Source organism: Nyctereutes procyonoides, unplaced genomic scaffold, assembly GCF_905146905.1.
Source record: "Nyctereutes procyonoides isolate TBG_1078 unplaced genomic scaffold, NYPRO_anot_genome, whole genome shotgun sequence".
In the NCBI taxonomy this organism is placed as follows: Eukaryota; Metazoa; Chordata; class Mammalia; order Carnivora; family Canidae; genus Nyctereutes; species Nyctereutes procyonoides.
The window spans coordinates 8,678,642-8,694,137 of NW_026575151.1; the positions used below are offsets into that span (position 1 = coordinate 8,678,642).

Below are 15,496 nucleotides of genomic sequence, written 5' to 3' on the forward strand. Positions count from 1 at the left end.
CCCACCAATTCCACTTTTTGATAGATTTACACCTGCACATAAAGAGGATGTACCAAAGATGCTCATTTCACTATTGTTCATGATACTGTATAATGAAAACAAACTTCTAAAGAACCAACCTAAGTAACAAATTCAATGCAGCAATTTATAAAGAATAGGGAGATCTATATAGAGTGACATTAAAACATCTCCAAGACTTAATGTCAATTCTTTAGGTTATAGAAAGATATAAAAATTACCCTTTAAGTAGAAAATAACAAAGAATGGTATACGTACTTACATATAATAAAAAATATATATAATTTTTTGAAGACTATTCATATAAATACAAGAGGAAGGATATTGGGTTGAAGTACAACCCTTGCTGCTGCAGCGTGGCTCAGAACCACAAATACTCATCATCTCCTACCTCCACCATCTATGCTGGATTCCCCTCACATTGAACTAATACCTCTGCTAAGCGTCAGTAGCATAACTCGTGGTATGAACAAGACCTCATTCTGGAGAAGTCATCATTCCCTTTTTAAGCCCTGGTTGCTACACTGGTCCATTTACCACCACAATAAGAGGCATCCAAGTGAATCACCAGACTCTCAAACACATTCTTTCATTATTTATTGTAATACAGCCCTAACCTTCCTGACAGTTGGGGTCCATTTCTCTTGCCAAAATAATGACTGTCTTCTTGCCTCCAGATTCCTAGACAAGGAGCCTAAAGATCCCAAGCAGGAGTTGTAACTTAAAATTCAATGGGACTCTAAGTCACCGGATGGGAGTATTTCCTGATTTGGTATTGTAAATAGCACTCCAATCAGTTGTAAGGGTTAACTTAGAACTTCTTGCTTGCTGTCCCTTGATCTGTAGCAGAACTAATATGTTCTTTGAGATCTGTAGACCACTGGCCTTGAGGCATGAAAGATCAAATTCTCCCAGAAAATAAGGACTGACTACATCAGAAAACAGCTGCTATGGATGCCAACAAGTCTATTTAGGGTCATGCTGTCAAACGACTTACTGCCTGGGCACCTATTCCTCTGCACACAACCTCTCTCCCTTTTCTGACATTTTCCCCTTTAAAGCCCTCTGGCTTTGCCAGGAAGATGAAGACGGCCTTTGAGACATTTGTCCATCTTCCCAGGTTGTTGACTTTCCACAAGGGACCTTTCATTTCCCACCATCACTTGTCTCTCAAGTATTGGTTTTTCTAGTGGCGAGCAGCTAAATTGTAGTTTAGAATTTGTTCTCTTCCAGTGAGAGTACCAGGACAATTAACCCTATAGAGCCACAGTGAAGAAAGGAAGACAAATTCAAGTTGGTCATTGGGAACGATGGTAAGATGCTTTATCCTCTTAGTTCCCAGATCAAGGAAACAAACCTAAACGCAAAGGTCTTTAATTCAAAGTATTAAATGGCACTCCATCCCCTTAAACTATCACCCACAAATTGGCACTTCAGTTGTGCTTTCAGCAACTCATTCCAATGATCCATCTGCTGGCAGCTCTGAATGTTTCAGAATATATTATGAGATATGAATCACATAGATAGGTTCTTATTCCCACAGCTCCTTTGTTTTAAAATAGGTCCTTGGTCTGACACAATGTTATGTGGAACCCTGTGCCTGTGAATCAAATATTCCATAAGCCCCCATCCATAGATTCAATGCAATTTCTATCAAGATTCCAACGGCAATTTTTTTACAGAAGTAGAAAAAAAAATCCTAAAATTTATATGGAATCACAAAAGGCCCCAGATAGCCAAAACAATCCTGAGAAAGAACAATAAAGTGGGAAGCATCACACTTCCTGATTTCAAGCTATATTTTAAAGCCATGGCAATCAAAAAAGAATGGTACTGGCACAAAAGCAGGCACACAGACCAATAGAATAGTATTGAGAAAGCAGAAATAAACCCATTCATACATAGTAAATTACTATTTGACAAGGGAGCCACGAATACTCAATGGCAAAGATAATGTCTTCAGGGGATCCCTGGGTGGCTCAGTGGTTTGGCGCCTGCCTTCGGCCCGGGGCGTGGTCCTGGGGTCCAGGGATCGAGTCCTGTGTTGGGCTCCCTGCGTGGGGCCTGCTTCTCCCTCTGCCTGTGTCTCTGCCTCTCTCTGTCCCTGTGTCTTTCACGAATAAATAAAATCTTAAAAAAAAAAGATAATCTCTTCAATAAATGGCATTGGGAAATTGGATACTCATATGTAAAAGAATGAAATTAGCTCAAAATTAACTCAAAATGAGTTAAAGACTTAAATGTAAGACCATAAATGATAAAACACCTAGTGGAAAACATAAGGAAAAAGTTCCTTGATATAAGTCTCAGGCACAATTTTTGGGATACGGCACCTAAAGCATAAACAACAAAATAAATAATAAGTAAAAGATTCTACATCAAAATGAAAAGCTTCTGCACAGTGAAAGAAATAATCAACAAAATGAAAAGGCAAGCTATGGAATGAGACAAAGTATTTGCAAATCCTATACCTGATAAGGGGTTAATGCTCAAAATACACAAAGAATTCATACAACTCAATAGCAGAAGAATAATCCAATTTTTTAAATGCACAAAAGACCTGAATAGACATTTTCCAAAGAAGGTATTCAAATGGCCAACAGATACATGAAAGGAGGCTCAATATCACTCATCATCAGGGAAATGCAAATCAAAACTACGATGAGATATCATCTCACACCTGTTAGAATGACTATCATCAAAATGACAAGAGATAACAAATACTGGTGAAGATGTGGAAAAAAGGGAACCCTTGTGCATTGTTAGTGGGAATGTAAACTGGTACAGGTACTATGGAAAACTGTGAAAGTTTTTCAAAAAAATGTAAAATACAACTGCCACATGATCCAGCAATTCCACTTTTGAGTATATATATGTGAAGGAAACAAAATCACTCTGCCAAGGAGATATCCACACCCCATATTCATTGCAGCATCATTTATAATAGCCAAGACATAGGAAGAACCTAAGTGTCCATCAACAGGTCAATGGATAAAGGTAAGTGGATAGGGATCCCTGGGTGGCGCAGCGGTTTGGCGCCTGCCTTTGGCCCAGGGCGCGATCCTGGAGACCCAGGATCGAATCCCACATCGGGCTCCCGGTGCATGGAGCCTGCTTCTCCCTCTGCCTGTGTCTCTGCCTCTCTCTCTCTCTCTCTGTGACTATCATAAAATAAAATTTAAAAAAAATTAAAAAAAAAGGTAAGTGGATAAAGAAAATACGTCATGTGTTAGAATACCATTCAGCCAAAAAAAAAAAAAAAAAAAGATGGAAATCCTGCTATTTGAGACAACATGCATGGACCTTGAAGGCATTTTCCTAAGTGAAGTATGTCAGAGAAAGACAAATACTTCATGATACCAATTATATATGGAATCTAAAAACAAAACAAAACTCATAAAGAGATCAGATATATAGTTACCAGAGGAGAGATGTGGGAGAATCGGATGAAATAAATCAAAAGGTACAAACTTCCAGTTATAAGAGAAACAAGTACTGGGGATGTACTATACAATATTTTAACTATAATAAATATTGCTGCACGGCACATTTTAATGTTTCTAAGAGAGTAGATCCTAAGAGTTTCATCACACGCACACAAAGAAAAACCCAACATTTTTTTCTTGTATCTATATGAAATGATGGGATGTTAACTTATTGGGATAACCATTCTGCAATACATGTCAGTAAGTCATAATGCTGTACATCTTAAACATATAGTGGTATACCTATACCAATATACAATTATATCTCAGGACAACTGAAAGGAAAAAAATATTCCATAAGGCCTTAGATAGTATAGCTGGCATGTGTCTGTACACAGAAAAGGTCAACCCATTTCTACCATATATGTCTCTTCCTACCAAATTGAACTGTTGGCCCTTCCAAAATGGAAGGAGTCCAACATAGCCAATTTTCCACCAAGTGGTTGGTTGGTCACCTTGAGAAATGGTGCTCTATCACAGGATTGGCCTTGATTGCTGACAGGCTGGACACTCAGAGTTAGCAAGAGCTAGATCAGCCTTGGTAAGTGGGAGCACATGCTAGGGGACTGTTGCATCGCCCCATCTCTGCTACTATAGTCCCTTCTTCCATGTGCCCATCATGCCAGCACTAAAGTAGTAAATGAAAGAGGCTGGCTGACTGCAACTGGCTACGTCTTTGTGTCTACCTGGTTGTTTATGCCTCTTCTATGGTAGGCACGTTGTAACCGCTTCCACATGTGCAACCACATTTGTTTCTGGCATTTACTAATACCTGTCTGTCCTTATATAGTCTAACTTTGAGCCACATCTCTGTTCACAGAAAGTAGATAACCTCTGAAAAGATATTGCCTTACCATAATTTTTAAAGACCACACCTAAAAAAAAAAAAAAAAAAGACCACACCTAGATGACGCTATAGTGCGGCTACAGTCCATTTTCAGCTTGCACCCACATTCCAAATGTCTCATTTACACACCAAACTCAGACTTCCTTCCTCTTGTAGCCAGTTTTAAGAAAGTCTCCACATAGCCACATATATAAGCTGCAAAAAAAAAAAAAAAAGGTGCATTTCCAATAGCTGTGAAAACCTGGGATCTAGACTCCTGCTTATGCAGCTGGCACACCTGCTTTGTTCCCACTCATGCTCTATCCCAGATGTGCTACACCTCCATCTAATAATTTTTGCTGGGACTGCCTGGCTTTATGACTTGGTGGATCTGAAAGAACTCAGCTCATTATGGGCAGCTCCAAGTGCATGGCCCCTTGTTGATTCCATGGCCAGCTGCTCTATTTTTATCAGAACCCAGTAGTATGCCAGGAGTTTCTGGTATGTGATTCTCTTTCTTATGGACATATAATTCTCCTCTGCATATGTGGACTTGCACTCAGTCTCTCCTGATCCCTTGCTTGCTTGGCTATGATGCACTGCTTTACATTAATGCTGTTGCTATATTGTGTCCCTTTCCTATAACAAACTATAGGTTTGTAAACATTGTCATTTTGGGTCCTGTGAGTCTTTTGTCAATTAAAGACTGCTCAACCATCACTGCTAGTGCTAAAACCTAGAAAGTCAAATACTGAAAACAGATTATTTACTGATAAATGTTGCTGAGGTTTTTCAACAAAACTACCACTTTGATTAATATATCATGCAATTGTAAAGACTTCTCTTATAGTTGTTTGGTTAATCAGTAGCTTTTGGTTTTGTTTTGTTTTGTTTTTTTAATCAGTAGCTTTTGAAAAAATTTTTTATTGTAAAATAAAACATAGATACAGAAGCCCATACAAAAGATGTGACAAACAGAATTTAATGTTATTGTAACATGCACCCTTGTAACCACCATTCCAGTCAAGAAATAAAATTTGCTAGGCATCTCAGGAGCTCCTCCATACAGCCCTTCCTAACTACTACTGTTTTTCCCCTAAAAGTAGCCACTCTTCTGACTTTTATAATAATCACTTCTTTGCATTTCTTTACAGTTTTATCGGCCAAGTGTGTATCCCTAGATACCAGTTTAGTCCTGCCTACCTTTTAAAATTTCATGTTTCTTCTAAATTTCTCTTAATTTACATATACCCTCCCCCTAATCCCTTTCCTATGTAAGGAAGAATATGTGTGGTCTGATCTATAGTTTCCTACCATCTGGTTTTGCTGATTGTATACTCATGGTGCAGTTCAATGTGTTCCTTTGTCTTCTCTATGTCCTGAAAGGCAGCTGGATACAGAAACTTGATCAGATTTAGGTTTGAGGTCTTTAGCAAGGTTATTAATGGTATTTTGCTTTTTCACACACCGATGTCTAGCTTTCTCCTTTTGTGACATTAGTAGCTGTGAATCCTCAATGTTACCAATCCCCATATTGACATCATCTTAATTTTTTTCTAGTGTTCTTTCTATAACACATTAATTAGGAAGGATCTATTATTAAACTGGGTTATTGCATATTGATAACAAATTTGTATCCTTTATATCTGAAAGTCGGATTTGCAGGGTATAAAATCGCTGTATTGTTGGTTCATATTCTCTTCCCTTGAGCATCTTAAATAAGTAATTCTAATTTGTTTAGCATAAAATATATTTAAAAATCCGATAATTTAATTTGTTTTAACCTATAAGTCACATGCTATTTATATCTTAAAGTCCAAATGACTTTTGTCTTTTTCTTTAAAGTTCATATAATTTTACTAGATATATCAGGGTAATACCTGTTTAAATTCTAAGGTACAGAGTGTATTCCTCCAATATGTCATTTTGAATCTTTTTTATTGTTTATTTCAAGAAAATTCTGAATTATACTTTCTAGGATTTCTTCTGTTCCTTTGCCCTCATTTACTTCTTCAGGGACTCCTATTATCTATATGCCACATGTTTTTTTCTACCTTCAATAATTGTCAATTTTGCTTGAATTCTTTATCTCTTATTTTTTTATTTAAAATTCTCCTCCTCAGGCAGCCCCGGTGGCACAGCGGTTTAGCACTGCCTGCAGCCCGGGGTGTGATCCTGGAGACCCAGGATCGAGTCCCACATCGGGCTCCCTACATGGAGCCTGCTTCTCCCTCTGCCTGTGTCTCTGCCTCTCTCTCTGTCTCTCTCTCTCTCTCTCTGTCTCTCTCTCTCTCTCTGTGTGTGTGTGTCTCATGAATGAATAAATAAAATCTTTAATAAAAAATAAATAAATAAAAAATAAAATTCTCCTCCTGTTAATCATCTATGTCTTTGGGAAATCATCTACTCTGTTTATCCATTCTCGTGTTCCTTCTAGTTAGTTTTTATTTCTAAAGATTTTTTTTTGTTCCTAATTACTTCCAGAATTCTGTTCCCTAATTTCTGAACTCTTTCATGTGTGTATCATTGTCTTAATGTCTTTTAGTTTGTACTCAAAAAGAAGGTCATGGTTTTGTTAGGGAGATAGGGATGCTATTTTGCTCCTTACCCTCTTCTAACTTATAAATTTGAATGGGCTTCAACCTCAATGCTTTTCGATGGCTCGTGTTTGGTTCTCCTGGGCATTCAGAAGAAACTGTGGCTTATAGAACTTCCCTCTTATTTTATATCCATATGGTGTTCAAAGCTTTGGCACTTGCTTTCTATATTTTTTTTTCTTTTCTATCCTGTTATCTTCTCTTTCTCTTTCAAATTTTGTCTCTACTATCCCCATCCATCTCAATGTTGATTCCACTCCTAACAGTGTGGAGCACTTCCCAAAAGTCAGCTATGGAAGGTAGTTTCAAGAGTTACTGGCTATTTGGCTATAGCTCCTTCAGAGCTGACCTAGGAACCTACATACTCAAGAATGGCCAAAACCCTCCCACTTCCAGCTGCTGTTTTCAAAGTGGACCATTCCACTACCACTGAAAGGCGAGCTGATGACTACTTTGCTGTTTCTTGTTTAGAGGTGCTTTAAACGGCCCATTGTCTTCTATGCTTTTCAACTACATGGATGCCAATACCTTTTCAATGTTATGGCTATGGATGATTTCTCCCCATCTGCTTTAATGCTGGGGTTCACAGAAATAACTCTTACCTAGCTTTGTTAAATGTTATTGAAGTGCTTTTGGTTTTGCTTACCCAACTGCTCTTGGCCTGTGGATCATCTCATTCTCCCTGAGTCCTCCTACTTTTCTCAACCCCCTTATCATTGTTCTTGTGAGCACCACCTCCATACTTACACCTTAAATAATGATTGTTCTCCAGCAGTTTGTCATAAGCCCCCTGCCTCATCTCCACACTCTATTGGAAATCTTCCCTGCCTCCACTCTTATCTCCTCCAGCAGTAGCTTTTGAAGTCAATACAAGCACCAAATGAAAATGGAGCATACTTTAATTACAAAGAATACAGATTTTTAGGGCACTGTTCGAGACACAATTGAGACACTGAGGATGATACTAGCTAGGGTCACAGCATTTAAAATTTATCATTAGGATAAAGTTTCAGAAGTACTGTGGATATGGCATGCTGGATTCAGTTTCACTCCCTGATCATCAGAATTCATGTCCATGAAGAATTATATATTTTACTTAGAGATAAGTACGTCGGCATTCAAATTGGCAAAGAAGTCAAACTCTCCCTCTTCGCTGATGACATGATACTCTACATAGAAAACCCAAAAGCCTCCACCCCAAGATTGCTAGAACTCATACAGCAATTTGGTAAGCATGGCAGGATATAAAATCAATGCCCAGAAATCAGTGGCATTTCTATACACTAACAATGAGACTGAAGAAAGAGAAATTAAGGAGTCAATCCCATTTACAATTGCACCCAAAAGCATAAGGTACCTAGAAATAAACCTAACCAAAGAGGTAAAGGATCTATACCCTAAAAACTATAGAACACTTCTGAAAGAAACTGAGGAAGACACAAAGAGATGGAAAAATATTCCATGCTCATGGATTGGCAGAATTAATATCGTGAAAATGTCAATGTTACCCGGGGCAATTTACATGTTTAATGCAATCCCTAACAAAATACCATGGACTTTCTTCAGAGAGTTAGAACAAATTATTTTAAGATTTGTGTGGAATCAGAAAAGACCCCAAATAGCCAGGGGAATTTTAAAAAAGAAAACCATATCTGGGGGCATCACAATGCCAGATTTCAGGTTGTACTACAAAGCTGTGATCATCAAGACAGTGTGTTACTGGCACAAAAACAGACACATAGATCAATGGAACAGAACAGAGAACCCAGAAGTGGACCCTCAACTTTATGGTCAACTAATATTCGATAAAGGAGGAAAGACTACCCACTGGAAGAAAGACAGTCTCTTCAATAAATGGTGCTGGGAAAATTGGACATCCACATGCAGAAGAATGAAACTAGACCACTCTCTTTCACCATACACAAAGATAAACTCAAAGTGGATGAAAGATCTAAATGTGAGACAAGATTCCATCAAAATCCTAGAGGAGAACACAGGCAACACCCTTTTTGAACTCAGCCACAGGAACTTCTTGCAAGATACATCCACGAAGGCAAAAGAAACAAAAGCAAAAATGAACGATTGGGACTTCATCAAGATAAGAAGCTTTTGCACAGCAAAGGATACAGTCAACAAAACTAAAAGACAACCTACAGAATGGGAGAAGATATTTGCAAATGACATATCAGATAAAGGGCTAGTTTCCAAGATCTATAAAGAACTTATTAAACTCAACACCCAAGAAACAAACAATCCAATCATGAAATGGGCAAAAGACATGAAGAGAAATCTCACAGAGGAAGACATAGACATGGCCAACATACACATGAGAAAATGCTCTGCGTCACTTGCCATCAGGGAAATACAAATCAAAACCACAATGAGATACCACCTCACACCAGTGAGAATGGGGAAAATTAACAAGGCAGGAAACAACAAATGTTGGAGAGGATGCGGAAAAAAGGGAACCCTCTTACACTGTTGGTGGGAATGTGAACTGGTGCAGCCACTCTGGAAAACTGTGTGGAGGTTCCTCAAAGAGTTAAAAATAGACCTGCCCTACGACTCAGCAATTGCACTGTTGGGGATTTACCCCGAAGATTCAGATGCAATGAAACGCCGGGACACCTGCACCCCGATGTTTATAGCAGCAATGTCCACAATAGCCAAACTGTGGAAGGAGCCTCGGTGTCCATCAAAAGATGAATGGATAAAGAAGATGTGGTTTATGTATACAATGGAATATTCCTCAGCCATTAGAAACGACAAATACCCACCATTTGCTTCAATGTGGATGGAACTGGAGGGTATTATGCTGAGTGAAGTAAGTCAGTCAGAGAAGCACAAACATTGTATGTTCTCATTCATTGGGGGAATATAAACAAAGTGAAAGGGAATATAAGGGAAGGGAGAAGAAATGTGTGGGAAATATCAGAAAGGGAGACAGAACATAAAGACTACTAACTCTGGGAAACGAACTAGGGGTGGTGGAAGGGGAGGAGGGCGGGGGGTGGGGGTGAATGGGTGATGGGCACTGAGGGGGGCACTTGACGGGATGAGCACTGGGTGTTATTCTGTATGCTGGCAAATTGAACACCAATAAAAAATAAATTTATTATTACAAAAATAAATAAATAAATAAATAAATAAAGATAAGTACCTCTATGAACCTACCGAAGGAAAAATGTAGAAGTCCTCTTAAGCAGAGAGAAATTAATTTATGTCAATTTTTCTCCTACTGAATCAACAAAAGACAACAGCTGATTCTGAAATGCATGAAATATGATATTTTATAGGGATCATCTACCCTGTACCTGATCCAATAAATACTGGGAAAATGCAATAAATACTGGTTGGTTATTAGGTGGCTTACTGTATAATAAATTGTGCTACTGGATTTTTCCTGAAATCTCACTTAATCAGTGTCTGCTACATAAGATTTTGTCCAAAAGGTTTAGTTTGTGTGATTTCTATTTTCTAAATAATAGAAAGATAATCTCAAAATAAAACCCTGACATTGCTAGTCTCTACAAGTAATTTAGCCATAACTACAATGCATTAGTCAGGAAAATTTAAAAATAATTCTAAAAACATCCTTTGATTCCTTATCTGGAAAAAGCAATTCAATAGCCCTTTTTGGTTCTCTACTGGCCACAGGCAACCACCAGTGAAATGAAGGGATAAATGTGTTTACTCAAAATGTTAAAACTACCAAGAAAGAATCTGGAAAATCACAGTGCAAAAAAATTTGCCAAAAATTTTTAAGTACTTTTATATCCATTTAATGATTGGTTTAATCAGTTTAAGGTAACACTAGCTCCTAGAATAAAGGAGGTGTTATTTGAATTACTGTTATTTGGGTTAGCAGAGTTAAATCTAATTGCTGATACTGTTATAAATGTCATGGTTTATAGGTATCATCCAGTAAAATGAGCAAAGCACAGTAGACAGAGAATGAAGAGCCTCTTTTATTCTCCTTAACCTACCTTTACTCCTCTCCAACTCATCAAATAGTTAACTGGTACAGGTCTTCATTTTTATTGCGTACGTCCCTTCCTTCCTACTCTTATTTTAGAATATGTGCTGCAAAAGTGAGCATCTTCCTTCCTAATCCTAATCATATAAAAAAAAAAAACATTGTGGTTAGTATATACATATACTACCTGTACACTTACAGAGATTTAAGATGTTAAATGATAATACAGAAGTTAGGATCATCGTAGGCAAACTCAAAGAGATAATTAAAAAGAATAAAAGCACAATTTACAAAGATATCACAAGATTAATGGAAACCAGCATAGGATGATGTAATATCGTTGGGCTAGTAACAGTGGGAGGTCACTAACACCATTAGGCCCTAAAAGGAGATGGAGAGGAAACAGTTCCTAGAACAGAGAGTGCTGCCAGCCCCAGGAAAGAATGCTGTAGTTGATGGAATAAGGAGCTGGCCAAACCTAAGAAATGCAGCCACTTCCAAGCCACAACCAGTAGGAAGATGAGAGGTAATAAATTCTCTAACACCTCTCTTCCTGCCCTCTGATCTCATATTGTCTGAAACAAAGCCAAAGCCAAAGGAAAAGAGCCTGGTTAAAGACTGCAAAGGACAGCTTCTAGGAACACACATAAGGTGGAAAAGAATAGAGAATGCAGCAAAGATAATATGGCCACTTTGTATGTGAAGCATTGGTACTAACTTTTACTGAAATCAACTGAAAACTTATAGCCAGAGAATAATATTCTATATAACAGAAGAGTAACTGTAAGTTAATAAATACTTGGAAAATGTTTGCTGAATAAATAAAAGTTAGACTGAACTGCAAGTACAATTCTAAAATCAGGTGACTAGAACTGATTCTTAAATTCCTAGAATCAAGGCACTATCTACTACAGTAGGCTCCCACTGAAGGTTTATTGATTAGATGGTTGGATGAATACATGGATGCCTAGATGGACAGATGGCTATAGAGATAACTCATAAATTTTTACACACATAACCTTGAATGTTATCTAATCCAGGCCCTTCAATATACGGAGGAGGAAATGGAGTTTCAAACTGGTTAAAACACAATACAGAATTAGAACCCAAATCTTATGACTCTAGGCTCTTCTGACTAAAATTTGCCGTCTCCCATTTACCATTTAAAATTTGCTTCTTTCACATCAAAGTCAATTACTGATTACCAAAACACACATACACACAAACACACACAGTGTAAGAATCACCTCACAAAGTGTGATCCATAATCCATGGCACATATCTGCTGTAGTATCCATACTACTGAACCAATCCTGAAGAGTCCACTTGTCTCTAAGTGAGAAATGAACTTGCTTCCACAGGAAGTAATTGAGAATATAAGTCCCCAGAGCAAAGGACACTTAAAAATTTTCATTACCCAATCCAAAATATATATACTTGCCTTATTAATTAAATCTTTATCTTCTATGAAAGTACAGTAAGAGTAAGCTAAGCCAGACCAAATTTTAAGTAAAATTCCTTATCATTTCCCCAAATACAGCTACAATTTTCCATTGTAGAGACCTTTAAAGTTCTGCTTGATGAAACAAAAAAGTATTAATTTCTCACTCCTAATTAACATTAATATTTTTAATTCTTACATGTAGAACTCTACCTTAAAAAAAACTTGAAACCCTGCTTAATGATACTAGGCTTAAGCTTAACAATTTTTCACATGTGATATGAAGATAATAAACATCTTAATCAAAATTATCCATATTTCATTGGTGTTTATTTAGACACGCAAATATGTGGATGCAAATATTGTTTAGTACCATTACCTTTCAATCTTCATTTTAGTGTCTTAGATGCGAGGCACTCGTGACTTTAAGCATACTAACTATATAAAATATCAAAAATCTTGTCTGATCTAAAATCAAAAGCTATGTTGTAAGTATCTCCTGGATGTACTTTTTTAACAGATAATTCCAGAAAGATCAAATTATTGTCCAAGGTCACAGAACTTGTGAGTAGGAGTAGAATTAGACGCTTCTACTTCTTAAAAACTATATTCATATCTAGCACCTGAATGTGTCTTGGAAAATAAGAACAAACCTTGCAATTCACATTTACATAAAATCATGCTTAACGTGATCTTTGGAGTGCAAAAATTTCAATGCACTAAACTGCAGAATCATGTTGCTACAGATACAGAGTTTGGGGAGTTGACTGCAGGATCCAAATCGTTCACAGACTGCACTGTGACTTGGCACCACACAGCGGCGTTCGCTCTGTCTGGCCTAAATAGGGAGGAGGCGATCTGGGGTTGTGTCTTGGCTCCAGGACGGTAGAATCCCCAGGGCAGTGCCCCATTCCGTCGGCCTCGTCTGGCAATATCCCAGGGCTAGAGGGGTCCACGGTTCACGTCCCGCCTCTCAGGACCCTGTGGCCTATTATCTTCCTGCCCATCCTGGTTCTCCTCGCCGAGGACAAGAGCTCTCTACCCCGCCCGCATCCCATCATCCCCGCATCAAGCACACACCTGTAAAGACGCAGGGAGGAAGACGGTTGCTGCGTGGAGGACAGCAGGCAATCCCATGACGTCTAATTCTGCAGTAGAGCAGGATTCTTCTTCTTCTTCTCCTTCTCCTTCTTCCTCTTCCTCTTCCTCCTCTTCCTCTTCTTCTTCTTCTTCTTCTTTTTTTTTAACTACCAACGTTAGTTTCAACTCTCTACCCCATCAACGTCAGGAATCTGCACGGCGACCTGTACTGCGCATCCGTAATTAAGGGGCTTTCTGAACCAACTGGCGCGGGGTGGAAGTTCATAAACCCAGATGCCCCATGAAACAGCAGGTACGCGCACCAGGTTGGTGTCGCCTCTCGCCCTGGAAGGATACTGTCTTCTGTGCTCTAACACAAATTGGCAAAGCAAAGAGAAACGGCGCGCCGGGCCTGAACTACAGCCCAGCGCCAGGGGCTCCGCAGGTCGTCGATGCGGTCTCCCGTCCTGGCACGCAGGGACTCGGAAGGGGCGGCCCGGGAGGCCGCACGGGGCGAGCGCCTGCGGATGCCGAGGGTCCCCGCGTGTTCGCGCGCCGGCCTCCGCCTCCACGAGGGGCAGGAGTTCGCACACTCGGAGGCCGCGCGCGGCGGAGGGACGGGCGCCTCGGCTCCGGCGCCGCGGGCTGCGGAGCCCGACCTGGCCGGGGTCGGCCGCCGGGGGGCGCTCACCGCACGCCGCGGGCGCCCGGGAGGGCCGTGACAGAGGCCCGGGGGGGGGGGGCGGAGGCGGGGTCGCCGTGCGGCGCCGCGACCCTTACCTCCAGGTAGTACAGGTCCACCGTAGTGATCTGCGAGTCGAGGAAGTCCTCATAGGTGTCGAACTGAGCGACTACGTTGTCCACGGCCGTCAGGCCCTCGTCCTGATCCATCGCGGTGCCTCGGCCAAAGCGTCCCTAGCGACGCACGCGCGGGGGCCGCGCCGGACGTTCCGCCCTGGGCGTCTTCCCCTCAGTCGGACGGAACCCGCGCGGCGCCTCGGCCGTCGATCCCGCCCCGCGGTTTGCTCCGAGTTTCGAGTTTCCCTCCAACTCCGGGAACCCGCTCTCAGATCACCCGCTGCGACGTCGGTGGGCGCCGGTCAGCTGACTCAGACCTCGGCGAAGCGTGGGGTCACGTGAGCGGTGCCGCTGGCAACACGAAATAAAAAGCCCCGAGACTGCCGGGGCGTGGGGACGTCGCCGCTGACCTTAACGCGGGGCGGAAATGCCAAGGTCAGCGCTCAAGTGCGCGGAGGTCTGGGCCTGCAAGAAGCGTGTCTCCTCGCAGGCCTGTGGGCAGGGCCTTGGATCCAAACACGGTAACGATGTTTGATGATCAGATTATCTTTGGAGGCGATGCCTTAAAGACAAATTACTGCTGATGCTTGCGTATGAGGAAGAATTTGTTTCCGGATTAGAAGAACTCGGTGAAAATATCTTTGAAGACCTCTTCTGGCCCGAAGCGGTTGTTTTTTGGACTTTTGTTGAGTTTCAAAAACCACACAGTAAAAGACTGCTTTCGTTGAAGCTTCCGTTCTTAAAGGGCAAAATATCTGGAAAATTAGAAAGTGAAGGTTTTTAGTAAGGACTTTTCCTTTAGAAAAAGTTTTGCGTCTTTAAAACGGATTTAAAGTAATCCAGCGTCAAAAATAAATAAATAAATACATGAAAGAAAGAAAGAAAGAAAGAAGAAAGAAAGAAAGAAAGAAAGAAAGAAAGAAAGAAAGAAAGAAAAGAAAAAGAAATCCAGCCTGACAGCTGGCAAAACTTTTCAGATTTCATATTTGGATTTTAATATTTTACAAACCGTTTGCAGATTGACATATAGTACAATACTCAGCCTGTGGTAATTGCTCTTTAAGATCTTTTGAATTGATTTTGAAGATGATCAGGGGTGTAAAAAAAAAAGTTTTCCTTTAATGAAAATATCTGTTAAAATACTTGGCAGTCAGCTTTCCCAATTTGAAAAGCTCATCTCAAAAGTTAGGGTGTCACAGATGTACAGATTTTACGTGATACAGACACAATAATCTCTAAGTTCACTGACTTGTTTTGTGATTAATGAAAATATCC

The 15,496-nt window shown here is 40.1% G+C and overlaps 1 protein-coding gene across 4 annotated transcripts in view; it reads right to left on the reverse strand.

The window, feature by feature from the left end:
* Positions 1-14,923, reverse strand: part of CFAP299 (cilia and flagella associated protein 299) — a 597,267-nt gene extending 582,344 nt beyond the window's left edge. The window contains exon 1 of one of the 4 annotated variants that reach the window (XM_055313219.1): positions 14,204-14,923. In XM_055313219.1, coding sequence (XP_055169194.1) covers positions 14,204-14,314 — 111 coding nt within the window. In that variant the 5' untranslated portion in view covers positions 14,315-14,923. Of the gene's footprint in view, positions 1-13,423; positions 14,069-14,203 lie in introns of those variants that run through there. The other 3 variants (XM_055313217.1, XM_055313220.1, XM_055313218.1) reach the window with 3 other exon arrangements.
* Positions 14,924-15,496: the final 573 nt, after the last annotated feature.